Source organism: Bison bison, unplaced genomic scaffold, assembly GCF_000754665.1.
Source record: "Bison bison bison isolate TAMUID 2011002044 unplaced genomic scaffold, Bison_UMD1.0 scf7180017864136, whole genome shotgun sequence".
In the NCBI taxonomy this organism is placed as follows: domain Eukaryota; kingdom Metazoa; phylum Chordata; class Mammalia; order Artiodactyla; family Bovidae; genus Bison; species Bison bison.
This window is the reverse complement of record NW_011494708.1, coordinates 2,557,964-2,572,640: the sequence shown is the minus strand read 5'-3', so window position 1 is coordinate 2,572,640 and position 14,677 is coordinate 2,557,964. Positions and strand designations below refer to the sequence as shown.

Below are 14,677 nucleotides of genomic sequence, written 5' to 3'. Positions count from 1 at the left end.
CTATATTGCAAAAAAATGAGAATGCTAAGGGTGTTGGCCTAACAACACTTTGATAAGGAGGTTAATACTAATTAGTATTAGTAAGAGGCTGGGCACTATTTTTCAGGACAAGAGAAGAATGACATGGAAGGTGATTCAGAGACCAGCAAGGCTGTCACTCCTGCCACAAGCCTGGAGTGCGTGGCTCTGGAGGACAGTTGCCTCCACTTGAATTAGAAAAGAGGGGGCCTCCCAGAACCCCAAGGCTGAAGACCCCAGCCCAGGAGAGCTACAGGGCCCTGGCAGAGCCATCCTGCCACGCCTTGGGGGCGATGTTACCAGTGGGGCTGGAAGGTAGAGCATCCATCCAAAGAGGATTAGTCCTGAGCCTTACAATTTAATGTTGTTTGCTCTGTTAGGTTTGGGGCTTACTTGAGACCTGTCACCCTTTCCTTTTTCCTGTCTTCCTGTTGGAATGGTAATGTCTCTCCTGCCTGTGTCCCACCTTTGTATTTTGGGAGCACATAACTTGCTAGGTCTCTCCGTTTCACAGCTGGAGAGGAGTTGGCCTCAGGATGTATCTCACTTCCAATCTCACTCATGGGTGATTTAAACAAGGTGAGGTTTAGATGAAGCTTTGGACTTCAGACTCTAGAGTTGATGCTGGAATCAGTTAATTCTTTGGGAGGTGTTGGGATACAGTAAATGTATTTTGCATATGAGAAGAACATGAATCTGGGGGTGATCATGGGTGGAATACTATAAGCTGTATCCCCAACACACACACAAAATTCATATGTTGAAGCCTAGCCCCCAATGTGGTGATATTTTTAGGTTCGGCCTTTGGGAGATGATTAAGTCATGAGGGTGGAGCCCTAATCCATGGGGTTAGTGCCTTTGTAAAAGGGACCCTAGAGAGCTCTCTCAGCCCTTCCACCATGTGAGGACACAGCCAAAGGACAGCCCTCTATGAACCGGGAAACACCCAATCCACTAGCATTTTCATCTTGGACTTCCCAGCCTCTAGAATTATGAGAGATGTTTATTGTTATAAGCCACACAGTGTATGGCAGTCTGTTATAGCAGTTTGAACGAACTAAGACAGTCCCCACTTTCAAAAACACTGATGTCACCCAGGGCTCCGTGAAGGTTAGGTGACAGCTGAGGACACGTGACTAGAATGAGCAGATGCAGGGGCTGAACACAGGTAACACCAGGAGAATAATAGCTGCTCCTGCCTCTGGCTACTGGGGAAAATTGTTGTTGTTCAGTTACCGAGTTGTGTCTGACTCTTTGTGACCCCATAACTGCAGCTCACCAGGCCTCCATCCTTCACTATCTACCAGAGTTTGCTCAAACTCATGTCCATTGAGTTGGTGATGACTCATTGGTGAGCTGGGGAAAATGGATTCAGGCAAATGAAAACAAGATGAGGGAGAGGCTGTTGAGGGCTCTGAGGGATGAAGCCAGAGAAGAGATCAAGGAGGAAGTGAGTCATTCCGACTGGGGGGCCTTCTTGGCACCCGAGTTTGAGCAGGGCTTTGGCAGAGGAGTCAAACTCTGTCGTCGGGGTGGGGGAAGGGCGCCCAAGAGCCGTTTGCCACATCGTTTTGCAGTCTTGTCCCTCGGCCACATCTCAGCTGCAGCTGCACCTCATCCATAAGCGGACGACTCACACCCGTAATTCATTCATAAGCATTTATTTCCATCTAAATCAGCAAACGGACATGTCTCCTAATGGCCATGCACGCGCCTCTCAGGGCACTGGTCCACTCCGAGGGTTGGCACAGGGAGGCTGGCTGTGCAGTTTCGATAGTCCCATTGGAGGAAATTAAGTGCTCAGAGCAGTTGCTTCCTAACAGCTTCCAAGGTGGGAAATCAACCCCATTGCCTGTGGTCTACAGATAACGTTGGCTCGGCAGCTCACTTTCCTCCAGCTTGGAAGAAAATTGGGACTTCCCCAGTGAGTGTATGTGTGGGGAACCTCACGTGGAGGGGGACACCAGTGGTCACAGCCATGACTGTAATAGCAGCTAACATTGATCGAGCACTGTTTATGTTCTGGGGCTGTGCTAAGTATGGTAGAGAAATACCTTCTCTTACGTGGGACTAGGTTCTAAAATCAGCATGTAAGAGGCAAAAACTTGGGTCTGGCTGAAATTCGCCTTGAAGTTCCCTTAAGTTGCCCATAATGTTCAGGCACATGGCCATGCAAGCTCCTGAACAGCAGTCTTACTTATAAACATGAACAATATGATTTTGCCTAAATGCATCATCAGTCTCTCTCTCACCTTGCCCTCAGTCTGGGACATTGAAAGTAGGGATGGTGGGAGCCACCAATTTTTAAAATTATTATCTCTCCCATCCCCTTTTCTTCATCCTGCTCTTCTTCCCCTTGGTTTTCCCCCTCATCTTTTCAGAAACTGGACACATCAATTTGAATTGCCCTAAGTTAAATTCTCATTTAATACAACTTCACTCTGACTTCATGCTCAGTGCTGGGGAGGGGAAATTGCCCCCTCCACCCCTCTTGACGTCTTGTGTTGGACACAAGACAGATTAGCAGGAGAAAAAGAGACATCTTTGAAGTTCATGCTGGTCCCTCAGACATGGGATCTAAGAAGTGACCAAAGCAGGTAACTTTTATACTTTCAGAGAAAGAAATAATATATTTAGGAGGAATTGACAGGAGAGAGAACCTTAGGTTTTGGGTGCCCAATTAGTGAAAAATATAAACTGAGTTTTGACTTGGGGTAGTAAATAGAAGCAGTAACAGAGTTTGTTTAGATTTTGGTTTCTTGCCTGAATTCCCTACCTCTGACAGTAAGGGTGTCCTTCTACCTTCAGATGCAAGGAGTACACCTTTCGAATGAGAGATTTTTTACATTTATTTTTTAATCTGAATATAATTGCTTTGGGCTTCCCAGATGGCTCAGTGGTAAAGAATCCACCTGCCAAGCAGGATATATGGGTTTGATCCCAGGGTTGGGAAGATTCCCCTAGAGGAGTGCCTGGCAAACCCACTCCAGTATTCTTGCCTGGAGAATTCTGTGGGCAGAGGAGCCTGGCATGCTACAGTCCACGGGGTTGCAAAAGAGCCAGACCCAACTGAGCAACTAAACAACAACGATACAACACAACAACAACAACAACATAATTGCTTCACAATGTTGTATTCATTTCTGCTATACAACAATACGAATCAGCTCTACGTATGTCCCCTCCCTCTTGAGCCTCGCTCCCACCCCATCCCCATTCCATTGCTCTAGGTCATCACAGAGCACCAGGCTGCATTCCCTGCGCTATACAGCCTCTTCCCACTCGCTCTCTTACACATGGTAGTGCATATGTCAACGCTACTCTCACAGTTCATCCCACCTTTTCCTTCCCACTCTGTGTCTACAAGTCCATTCCACATGAGAGAGATCTTTTCCTGCTCTCAGGGTGATAGAAAGGAGGATCAGAGTCCCTCTTGTTAAGGGCCAAGTGTCCCTCTTGGCCATTTCTTAAGTAACTTTAATTCAAAATAATCAATATGGCATTGAGGCACATTTGGGTGCAGCCTACTCTGGGCCCGACAGTTACAGGCACTCTGGAGAGTAAAAAGCTGGACTGTTGCTGTCGTACTCTTACAGTAAAAGATACTAAGAGAAGTTTAGGCATAAGCCTGAGGTTGCACAGCTCTCAAACTTGGCCCCAGGACACCAGCCCCCAGGCAGGCAGACTCCAGAACCTGTGAGCTATTAGCTGGGAGGACAAGAGCAGTCTCCCTGGGGCTTCTGTCCCTGCTCTCATGGCCCCTTTGGGCCCCTTCAGCCAATTGAACGTTGAGTGTCAGACCCAACCAGTGATCCAGCTATCGCCAACTTGGGCCTCACTTCTTAAAAATAAGTGTTTCATCCAGCCCAGCCCTCAGATTTAATAGCCGATATTGTATGCACATTAAACACCAAATGATTGTTAACATGTTTATTGAAGCTTAACAGGCATCCAGTATATAAAAGATGACTCTCTTCTATGGCTGTCAGACCTCAATAAACATGTTTAATAATTAATTGGCATTAAGCAAACATAATTGTGTGATTCTAAATTAAGTGTTCGGCGAAGCGTACTGTGAATGGGAAACCACAGTGGTGTTTTATTACTTAAAGTTCAGGCTGTCAATCTGGCTTTTCACATACAAGGAAAAGCACCCTGCTTTCAAAGCCATGTGGCATGCTGGTTGCCTCATGCCAAAAAAAAAGCCACAGGCCTTCCTGTTCCTAGACTCTTTGATCTGAAAGTGTTTCTTATTTGGTTAGCTGTTTGTCTTTCACTCACTTGGGGTTCTGAAAGTCCTGAGTCAAGAATTTGTGTTTTCACGTTATCAGCTTTCAGGTGAATTAACCAGTTCTGACACAAACTCCATTCTCCCCCAAGTATAGCCAGTGCTTGACACTTGCTGTAGTTACATTCTCTAAAATCCCTCCAAACACTGATTTAGGGAATACGGAACCATTGTTCCTAGGGGAAATAGGAGATTAGGCTCCTCTGAGCCTCTCATCACAACACTTTTGTCACCTGATCAATATATGTTTTACACGTTTCTGTTTAACTTTATTTAACTTATATTGTTCATTCTTTACCATTGAACTCACAGCCAATAGCGCTGTGACTCGTGCCTGGATGAAACTTATCTAACACACAGATATTCTCTGTAAGGCACATCATGACCTCTTGTGCTCAGAAACACCAAACAACACTCCAGCACAGCTCAGGGGGCCTTCTTAAACAGCAAAACAGTGAGAGAAGGTGCAAAAATGTGAGGGAAGAAAAGGGGCACAAATGAGACCATGAAAAGGTCACTTGTTTATAATATGAGCTGAAACAAGAAAGTATAATGATCTTAGCTGGGAACTTTCCTGTGGGACACTTCCCATTGTTTGCAACTCTGCATTTGTTTGCCCATATCCACCTACAAGGGCTTCCAGGTGGCTCAGAGGTAAAGAATCTGCCTGCCAATGCAACAGATGCAGGTTCGATTCCTGGATTGGGAAGATCCCCTGGAGGAGAAAATGGCAACCCAGTCCAGTATTCTTGCCTGGAAAATCCCATGGACAGAGGAGTCTAGTGGGCTAGGAGTCTAGTGGGAGTCTAGTGTGACTCTAGTCACAAAGAGTCAGACATGACTTAGTGACTGGGCATGCAAGCATCCACCCATGCAAAAGCACCATGAATGTTGATTCCAAGGCTACAAGTAAATTTGCTTTATGCACGTATACAAAGATAAAATCCTTGAGTTTTGAAATGAGAATTCCATCAAACATGGCCATCTGTATACTAAGTGCCGTGTATCCTCTGCTAGGCCTTTGTACAAGCTGTTCCACCTGCCTGTAACGTTGTCTGCTGAGCCTCATGATGCTTTTGCTCACAATAGTTGCACAATAAATATTTGTGCAGTTCAGCTGACTAGTTTTCAAATAAGGACCCCAAATATATCATAGCCTAAATGTCAAGAATGTGGGAGATTGCCCATCTTAGCAGATTCTTTGCAACATTGTGTTATCATTTTTTTACACTTTGCTAAGTTTAAAAGAGACCCAGAGTTTTTTCCCTCACTGTGTTAGGGCTACACAGGACATCCATCTTCAGATGCCTAGCCCTGTGTTCCCATTAGCCTTATAGGTGAATGCATGGACATGTGTGTTTAGGCATGCCTGTACAGAATACAATATGAATTTTTTTAATTGAATTAATGATATTGGTAAGAAATTTCTTTGTCTTGTGCCTTTCCCCAGTATTTCTTGAAAAATGTTTTCTTCCAACACTTTCTGCCTAAGTAGGCTTGGGGTTTTGTTTAGATCTATTCATTTTCACTCTCTCTCGCCCTCTTCTTTTCCTACCAATGGAAAATGCAGCTGTTGAGGATGACAATTGCCAAACAGAGGCTGGGAGACGAAGAAATTGGCGTGCGGCACTTTGCAGCCCATGAGCGTGAAGATTTGGTTCAGCAGCTGGAGAGAGCAAAGGAACAGGTTATCGTCAACATCTGTTAAGAGTTGGGGGTGTGTTCGCACAGCTGGGCACGACACAGAGAAGAGTAGACTGTGCCCTGTTTCTATGAGAGTGTGGGGGTGTCTGGGATGTGGTCAGAGGAGGAAGAAGGATACAGTTGGAATGCATTTACTGCCTTCGTTCTCTGCTAAGTTCTCAAGCGATCTCTTCTGTTTTGGCTTCGAGCAGATCTGCTGTCTTACTTTGGGTGTCATTGTTCTGAACATAGCAAGAAACATCCCCTGTACCCAGGAGAGACAGGGAGCGAACAAACGTGATGAACTGGCCTAATTTGCAAGTTTCAGCTGAAATACTGAGCAATGCTTTTTAGTCTAAATCTTAACAGGTACCAAGCCCTAGTTAGGGAGCAGCTTAGAGAGCCTCAACTTTGTTTTTCTTCTCTTATTAAGTGATTTTGAAGAACAGAACAAGATTTCTGGGTCTAGAGTGGTTTAAAAAAGTATGTAGTTGTAAGACACTGGCTGCTGTTATCAATGTCTGGATTTGCCCTCTCTGAGCCTCTGGCTTTAGGGCAGGCTGCAGTTGGTAAGCAAGAAGTTCTGTGCTTCCAAGATGCCATGTCTGTCTCATCTTGGATATAGTAAGTGACTGGCTAGAAGCCATCTCCTTGTTTTTAGCTTTCATCATAGTGGCGCTTATGGTTTTATAGAAGGTGGCTGGCATTAATAAGCTCTCTAAAAGTCAGTCAGCAAAATAGACGATTCCCTCTCTAACCCTCAAGCCAGTGTCTGCAGAACTCCTTAAGTAAGGGTGCTTCCTTTGCTTTCAGATTGAGTCTCTGGAGCATGACCTACAGGCTTCTGTGGATGAGCTTCAGGATGTTAAAGAAGAGCGGTCTTCCTACCAGGACAAAGTCGAGAGGCTCAACCAGGAGCTGAACCACATCCTCAGTGGCCATGAGAACCGTATCATTGATGTGGACGCCTTGTGTATGGAGAACAGGCAAGTGCCCAGGCCCTGGCCTGTAGTCATAGGGTGCTGGCCCTCCACTTGCCTGCAGGCTGGGAGTTATTTGCAGCCCTATTTACATTTGATAAAATTGTCTTACAATGAAAGGAAAGTCCCAACTCTAAAGCAATGATATTAATGCCACCCATTAGTTGTAGAAGTACGAAAAGAACAACCAAATGCTCACAGGCTACATACGCGCAGTCTTTGCCTGCCTTCTCTGGTTGGGTGAGAAGGGTAGGGAACAGTGGAAGCTGCTTGTTATTGCTATCAAGAAGACAGAAAAGAATAAGAAAATAAATTGAGGAATTCCCTTAGCTGTTTCTTTTCCTGGAGGCAAATTTCCGTGTCTGAATATGACTAACTTAACAGCGTGTCTGGTGTCGCCTCTTCCTGCTTTGCTTCCCAGTGGAATCATCTTAATGAGAATTATTTGAAAACTGTGTTGATACCCCTTAGGGGATCTCTGCAGAAGGCTGTTCTGAAGTGAGGTTTAGGTGACTTGGGAATATTTGACCTTCATCGCATCCATTTAAGAAGAGGTCACCAAGATGCACTTTACCTCTTTTGGGTGGTGGGAAGGCATTATATGTAAAAGGTGGTTCTTCAGGTGTGTGGTTTTCCTTTTTTCCCCCTTATTGTTGAGTGTATGGTTTTTATTTTGCTCCCAAACTCTTTCTAGTTGTATGTATTCTTTTCCAGGTACCTTCAAGAGAGATTAAAGCAACTTCACGAGGAGGTCAACCTCTTGAAATCTAACATTGCCAAATACAAGGTAGAAGATTATGACAGTGACGGTGATGATTCACGATTGTACATCTAAATGTCATTCTATTTTAATTCTCTTTTATGTGCCAAAGATATTCTAGTGCTTGCCTGCCCTCCAGATAGTGCAGTAAGAATGCTTAAACTGAGGAACCAGTGAGAATTAAGCCCCCAAGCAGCAAACACAACAGAAACAGGTTTTGCAAGAGCTCCTTCTATTACCTGGACAGGGCACACTGAGACCAGCAGAATCTGGCTGCAACCACTTTACAGCCTCGGTCCATATGAAACTGAATTTCCTCTCCAGCTTTTCTGTACGGTGTTTTGTGATCAGATGCTTTGTCTCTTAATCATCCATAAGACAATGATTTCTGAGCGATGAGGAAACAATGATTGGGAAATCACAATTAAACGATAATGTTCGCGTCACACTGAAAGGACAGAATGTTTAAATTCTCCCCACTGTTATTTAGTCTAATTCCAGCACCATCAGTTAGATAATATCTATTTCTGCAGATGTTAGTTGTAAGTGTTATAATTAGCAAAATCTCCTGGGTGTCTCTGCTTTGAAACTAGATTGACTTCTCTTCCTGAGGGTGAAGGTTTACAGCCGTCTAGATGCTGGGGAGAGCCGGCTCATTTTCCTGACTTTTGACGTTTGCTTTATTCTCGGAAGTCTCTATGCTGTCCTTCCTTTTCCATTCTGTGGGGGCCAGGCTTGAGTTTATACCCATCTATATATACACATAGCTCTTAACATTGTATAATTAATACGTAATTTAAAAAACTTGTGTATGCATTCACTTAACAACATTTATTCAGTTCTTCCACGAAAGTGAAACCCAGCCTCTATCTCATGTCTGTTCAGAAGGGGTTTCCATAACTAGTGACTTCACACATTAGACTGAGTTCTTGTTTCAGATTTGATTTAATTTAACGCATATGCATTGAGTATCTTCTATATATAGGAGGATGTAATTGCTGTAATTATGCTGGGCACCAACTGAAAAAAAAACTCTTTACCAGGTCCGTAAAAATCAGAACTCTTTGGCAAGGACTCTGAATTTTGAAAGTTAGGCCAGCATTTAGAGTTTGCAAAGAGTTCTTGTGTGCTGGAGGGGAGGATGCATCTACCGGAATTAGGTATTTTTCCTTTATTGGCTTTTCTGACAGAGGTTTTTGTTTTCTCCCAATGCTGCTTAGAATGCTCTTGAGAGACGGAAAAACTCAAAAGGCCAGAACAAATCCAGCAGCAGTGCTCTGACTGGAGTCCTGTCTGCAAAGCAAGGTAAGGGTCATTTTCTGGGAGGGACCATGTATGATCACAGAATGCTGGTGCTGTGGGTCCACATCTCAGTTTGTGAATTAGGAACCAAAATGATCCTTAGAGTGTGCATGCATGCATACTAAGTTACTTCAGTTGTGTCCGACTCAGTGCAACCCCAGGGACTATAGCCCACCAGGCTCTTTCTGTCCATGTTGATTCTCCAGGTAAGAATACTGCCTGGAGGGCATGGGTTGCCATGCCCTCCTTCAGGGATCTCCCCGACCCAGAGTTCAAACCTGTGTCTCTTACATCTCCTGTATTGGCAGGTGGGTTCTTTATCACCAGCACCACTTGGGAAGCCCAATCCTTAGAGTGGTCACCCCCAAACCTCCCCCTGCATCATCATTGCCTGGAGGGCTTATTAAAACACAGATCACAGGGCCTGGCCTGAGAGTTTCCAATTTAGTGGGCCTAGGGTAAGCCCAGAAAGTGTGCATTTCTAAAAAGTTCCCAGCTGATGCAATGCTGGTTTGGGTACCCTGCTTGGAGAGCTGCTGCAATGAAGGTTCCTCCAATAACTGAGCCCCATTTGCATCTATTCATCTAACTGTACTCTCCTTTCTGGATTGTTTTCCCTTCTGTAATCACCAGGTCAGCATCCCCAAGTGTCTATTCCATCCTCATTGAATTTCTCCTTTTTGTGGCCTCTGAGATCAGACTAGAAAAGTCTCCTAGCTACTGAAATCATTTTATCATGGCACGCATGCCTTTTTTCAAAGAAGTTTTTATTGATTGCAATCTTGTTCCTTTTTCTTGTCGATTCCGATGAAAAATAATGATCTTCCATGAACAGTCAGGGGAATAAATAGCAGAGCGCTTGCTTCTGACACTTAATATTTGGGGATTCAGTTTTAAACATGAGCCTCAAGTGGGCCGTGCTGGGCTGGCCTGTTTTGGGCTTGTTGGCAACGCAGACCAGCAAGGATCACGTGGTAGTCCTCATAAGAGATATGGTGAATTAAAAAAAAAAAATGTGCTGAATCCAGCCTGCCTAAGCAACTCCTTTTTTTCCCCCTCAACTAGAAAAGACACCCTAGAATTATTTTTAAAGAGAAGACTACAGTATTCTATAGAAATGTGGAGTAGCCCATCTAAGTACAGCTGTGTATACCCTTGATAGCCAAACATCTCTGAATGTTGAGACCCAGTCCTGTCACTGTTGTGGGGAATGCCAGCCAAGCTCAAGCACACTGGCAGAGCAGTCAGCCAGCCAAAACTTTCTAGAGAACCATTTGGCAGTCTGTTACAAAAAGCCTTAAACCAATCCCCTTTGAGCCGATAAGAAATGATTACAGACATATGTAAGCACTTAGCTTTAAGAAAGTTCTTCTTCATTAATTATAAGGAAAAAAAACATTGAAAACAACATAAATGTCCAGCATAATTAAATAAATTTCCGGTCCCTGATAGCTCAGTTGGTAAAGAATCTGCCTGCAATGCAGGAGACCCAAATTCAATTCCCAGGGGAAGGTCTGCTGGAGAAGGCATAGGCTACCCACTCCAGTATTCTTGGGCTTCCTGGTGGCTCAGCTGGTAAAGAATCCGCCTGCAATCTGGGAGACCTGGGTTTGATCCTTGGGTTGGGAAGATCCCCTGGAGAAGGGAAAGGCTACCTACTCCAGTATTCTTGCCTGGAGAATTCCATGGACAGAGGAGCCTGGCAGGCTACAGTCCATGGGGTCACAAAGAGTTGAACACATCTAAGCACGCATATGCACCACAGCCCAGTTCTCAGCATAATGCTAGGCATATAACAGGCAGATAAGAAAGAGTGAAGAAGGGTGGCTGAATGAATAGACCTCAAAGAAGGTAACCTTCAGCTAATGGTTTTAATCCATTAGCACCTTGCTTTTTTGTCCATGAAATGGGAATAAATAACATTTTCCAGGTTCATTTTAAAATTTGAAGTCTCGAATTAGTATGAGCATTTTGAAGTATAAAATACTAGAAAAATACAAAAGATTATTACCTTTTTTTAACCATTTATCATTTATTTATTATTATTATTATTCTTTTTACTTTACAATATTGTATTGGTTTTGCCATACATCAACATGAATCTGCCATGGGTGTACACGTGTTCCCCATCCTGAACCCCCCTCCCACCACCCTCCCCATACCATCCCTCTGGGTCATCCCAGTGCACCAGCCCCAAGCATCCTGTATCCTGCATCGAACCTGGACTGGCAATTCGTTTCTTATATGATATTATACATGTTTCAATGCCATTCTCCCAAATCATCCCACCCTCTCCCTCTCCCACAAAGTCCAAAAGACTGTTCTATACATCTGTGTCTCTTTTGCTGTCTCACATACAGGGTTATAGATTATTACCTTTTAAAAAAATGTTGCAGAAGTCCACAAGGACTCCTCCTTTCTGTTTAATTCTCACACTGATTTTTATTTCATTTTACTTTTGACACTTGAAGTGGATTCTTCAATTACAACACAGTAGCACATAGAAGTCAGGAATTGATCCCAGCTTCGTTGTCCAGGAAGAAGTAACATTGGTTTGCATTTGATCATTCCAGAAGGATTTAAGACTGAGATGTAATTTTATATCCCTCCTAGTTCAGGATCTGTTATCTGAGGATCACGGGTGCAGTCTCCCAGCTACTCCACAGTCCATTTCTGATCTGAAATCTCTGGCAACAGCCCTGTTGGAGACGATCCATGAGAAAAACATGGTCATCCAGCACCAGAGGCAGACCAACAAGTAGGTGGCCAGACCCTGGGGTGCAGGGTGGGCAGGAGATCGGTGGGACGATGGCTGTCAGCAGGCAACCAGGTGGCAACCAGGTGGGCTGCAAGCCTTAAGGGAAGGAGAGGAGAACCCTCGAATCTAGAGGGAAGCTTACCTGGATCAACAAGGAGAGAATACCGGCTATTCCTCACTGAATGCTTAGTCTGAGCCACTCACCAAGCCATGCATGTTGCCTGGCTGATTTTGATGGTATACGTGCCTGGGGAACTTAACCTTAACTTAATCTCCAGTCTCCTCTAGGGAACTCACCTCCTCATGCCGTTTTAACCTCATGGCACGGCTTTCTGGGGCTCTGAGAGTAGAAACACCAAAGCATCAACTTACAAGCCTATGGGGCCTGGAACGGAGTCTCATGCCATTTTTCCAAATCAGCAAAAAAAAAAAAGATGGTGAAAAGGAATAATATCTAAGAGAGCATGTCTTCTTCTGTTACTATAAACATGTTAACTACATTGGACAAAATCAAGCAAGTTAAAGTGGCATGTAGAGATGACAGAAGCAAAATTGGAAGTGTTCAGAGAATGGTGAATAAACCATAAATCAATGCAACAAACGTTGCAAATAGAGCCAGCTTCGAGGACCAGCGACTCATGCAGTCACACACAGCCCAGTGTTCAGAAGGTCCCTGCACTTGGTCTAATGCTCTGCAGTCACCATCTTCAAATTCTTGATCGTTTTTTAACAAGAGGGCCCCGAAGTTTCATTTTGCACTGGGCCCTGCAAATTACGTAGCTAGTCCTGCTTTTATGACCTACACGTGGAAGCAAAATTAAAGTGTGCCGTGTAGGAGCAGCTTCCCCAAGACTGGGCTTCCAGCAAGAACAGGGAGCAGTCAGGGAACTGGGGGCCTGGTGAGGTGGGGGTTTGCAAGGGGAGAGGCAACCGTGAAATGATGGAGAGTATTGTAAAAACAAAATAGCAAAAAGAGAGGCTGGGAGTGAAGGGAAGATAGCACAGGAGATTAAGATATATATAAAAGAAGGCGGAGAGCAGTGGAGGGAGTCTGGGCAATCTCAGAGGGATGACAAGGGTGATTTATTGACAGAAGGTTTTTTAAAATTCTTTTAAAAGAAATATTAACCAAGGACTGAAACAGCCAGATGCTAAAATGGAGATGCTCCTCAGGGGAGGACGAAGAAATGGGGATCTCCTCAAATAGGTACAAGGTCTGTTTTATTCCGCAGCTGGTAGTGGTCCCAGGAGCCTTCTCTGTCCTCTCCAACTCCCTATAAAGCATCCACAGAGGCCCTTTCAAACCTCCTCGGGTCTTCTCAGCCCTCATTTGTTCTCAGCAGGTAGCCTCAGCTTCTCTTTTACTGAGAAAACAAAGCCTGCCTATCAAGAGCCCGGAGGCTCACTGCTCCCCAGTGTCTTCCACCCTCTCCCTCTGGTCTCTGGGAAACACACTGACCCACTGACCTACTGGTCCTTACCCTGCTCCCTCCTCTGGGGCCTGGCTCTCCTGTGAGCTCCTCTTTCAACCTTTTCAATTTCTGCCCCTCCTGCTGCGTCTGCATTTTCACCCAGAAACCTTCCAGATCTTTTTAAACATCCACCCCAAAAGGGTTCCATTCACCTCCAATCTTTGTGAACAAGAGGCCATCTTTATTTCTTCATCAGCCACCTCCCAAATGTGTGTTCTAGGGGAGGGGACACCTATGGTAGAATTACCTGAAGGGGGTGATTGTTTAGAAATGCAGATTTGGGGGCGTTCTGGAAGGAATGTCGGGATTCTGAATTTTAGCAGGTGTCCAGTGATGCCAGGGACAGGCTTGAATACCTCCCAAGACCTCTTCTGAATTTTCCATAGCAATCTTCCTGTGAGGGTCACCAGTACCCCAGACCTCACTTTCTGAGTCTCTTTCTTCTATAATTTCTCTTCATCCCAATTCCCATCTTGAAAACCATCTTCTTGGATTCCTTCTGCTCTCTCTGCTGCCTCGTTCCCTCTCCCTTCTCCTCTTCCTCCTTCCACCCTAGGCTTCTCCCTCCTCTTCCTCTCTTCTCTGATCTTCCATCTTCTTACCCCTACTCAGGGGACCTGTCTTTGCTTCCTGTTCTTTACAGACGTCCTAGAACTCTTGGCACCTTGCCATCAAGAGCAAGACCCACATTTCCAGCCGCTCAGTTGACAGTTTCTCCTGAATTTCAGCTCTTCAAATTCAATGAGTCTAGAGTCTGGAGCACCCATTCCTTAGTATGTTTTCAGATCAGATCAGATCAGATCAGTCACTCAGTCGTGTCTGACTCTTTGCGACCCCATGAATCGCAGCACACCAGGCCTCCCTGTCCATCACCAGCTCCCAGAGTTCACTCAGACTCATGTCCATCGAGTCAGTGATGCCATCCAGCCATCTCATCGTCTGTCGTCCCCTTCTCCTCTTGCCCCCAATCGCTCCCAGCATCAGAGTCTTTTCCAATGAGTCAACTCTTCCCATGAGGTGGCCAGAATACTGGAGTTTCAGCTTTAGCATTACTCCTTCCAAAGAAATCCCAGGGCTGATCTCCTTCAGAATGGACTGGTTGGATCTCCTTGCAGTCCAAGGGACTCTCAAGAGCCTTCTCCAACACCACAGTTCAAAAGCATCAATTCTTCGGCGCTCAGCCTTCTTCACAGTCCAACTCTCACATCCATACATGACCACAGGAAAAAACATAGCCTTGACTAGACGAACCTTTGTTGGCAAAGTAATGTCTCTGCTTTTCAATATGCTATCTAGGTTGGTCATAACTTTCCTTCCAAGGAGTAAACATCTCTTAATTTCATGGCTGCAGTCACCATCTGTAGTGATTTTGGAGCCCAGAAAAATAAAGTCTGACACTGTTTCCACTGTTTCCCC

At 44.8% G+C, this 14,677-nt stretch overlaps 1 protein-coding gene across 1 annotated transcript in view; it reads left to right on the top strand.

Annotated features, from left to right (window-relative positions):
* CCDC149 (coiled-coil domain containing 149) overlaps positions 1 to 14,677 on the top strand; it is a 72,920-nt gene that overhangs the window by 34,618 nt on the left and 23,625 nt on the right. Inside the window, exons 4-8 of the mRNA XM_010839918.1 lie at positions 5,877 to 5,993; positions 6,803 to 6,975; positions 7,684 to 7,756; positions 8,950 to 9,034; positions 11,645 to 11,789. Coding sequence (XP_010838220.1) covers positions 5,877 to 5,993; positions 6,803 to 6,975; positions 7,684 to 7,756; positions 8,950 to 9,034; positions 11,645 to 11,789 — 593 coding nt within the window. The remainder of the gene's footprint in view (positions 1 to 5,876; positions 5,994 to 6,802; positions 6,976 to 7,683; positions 7,757 to 8,949; positions 9,035 to 11,644; positions 11,790 to 14,677) is intronic.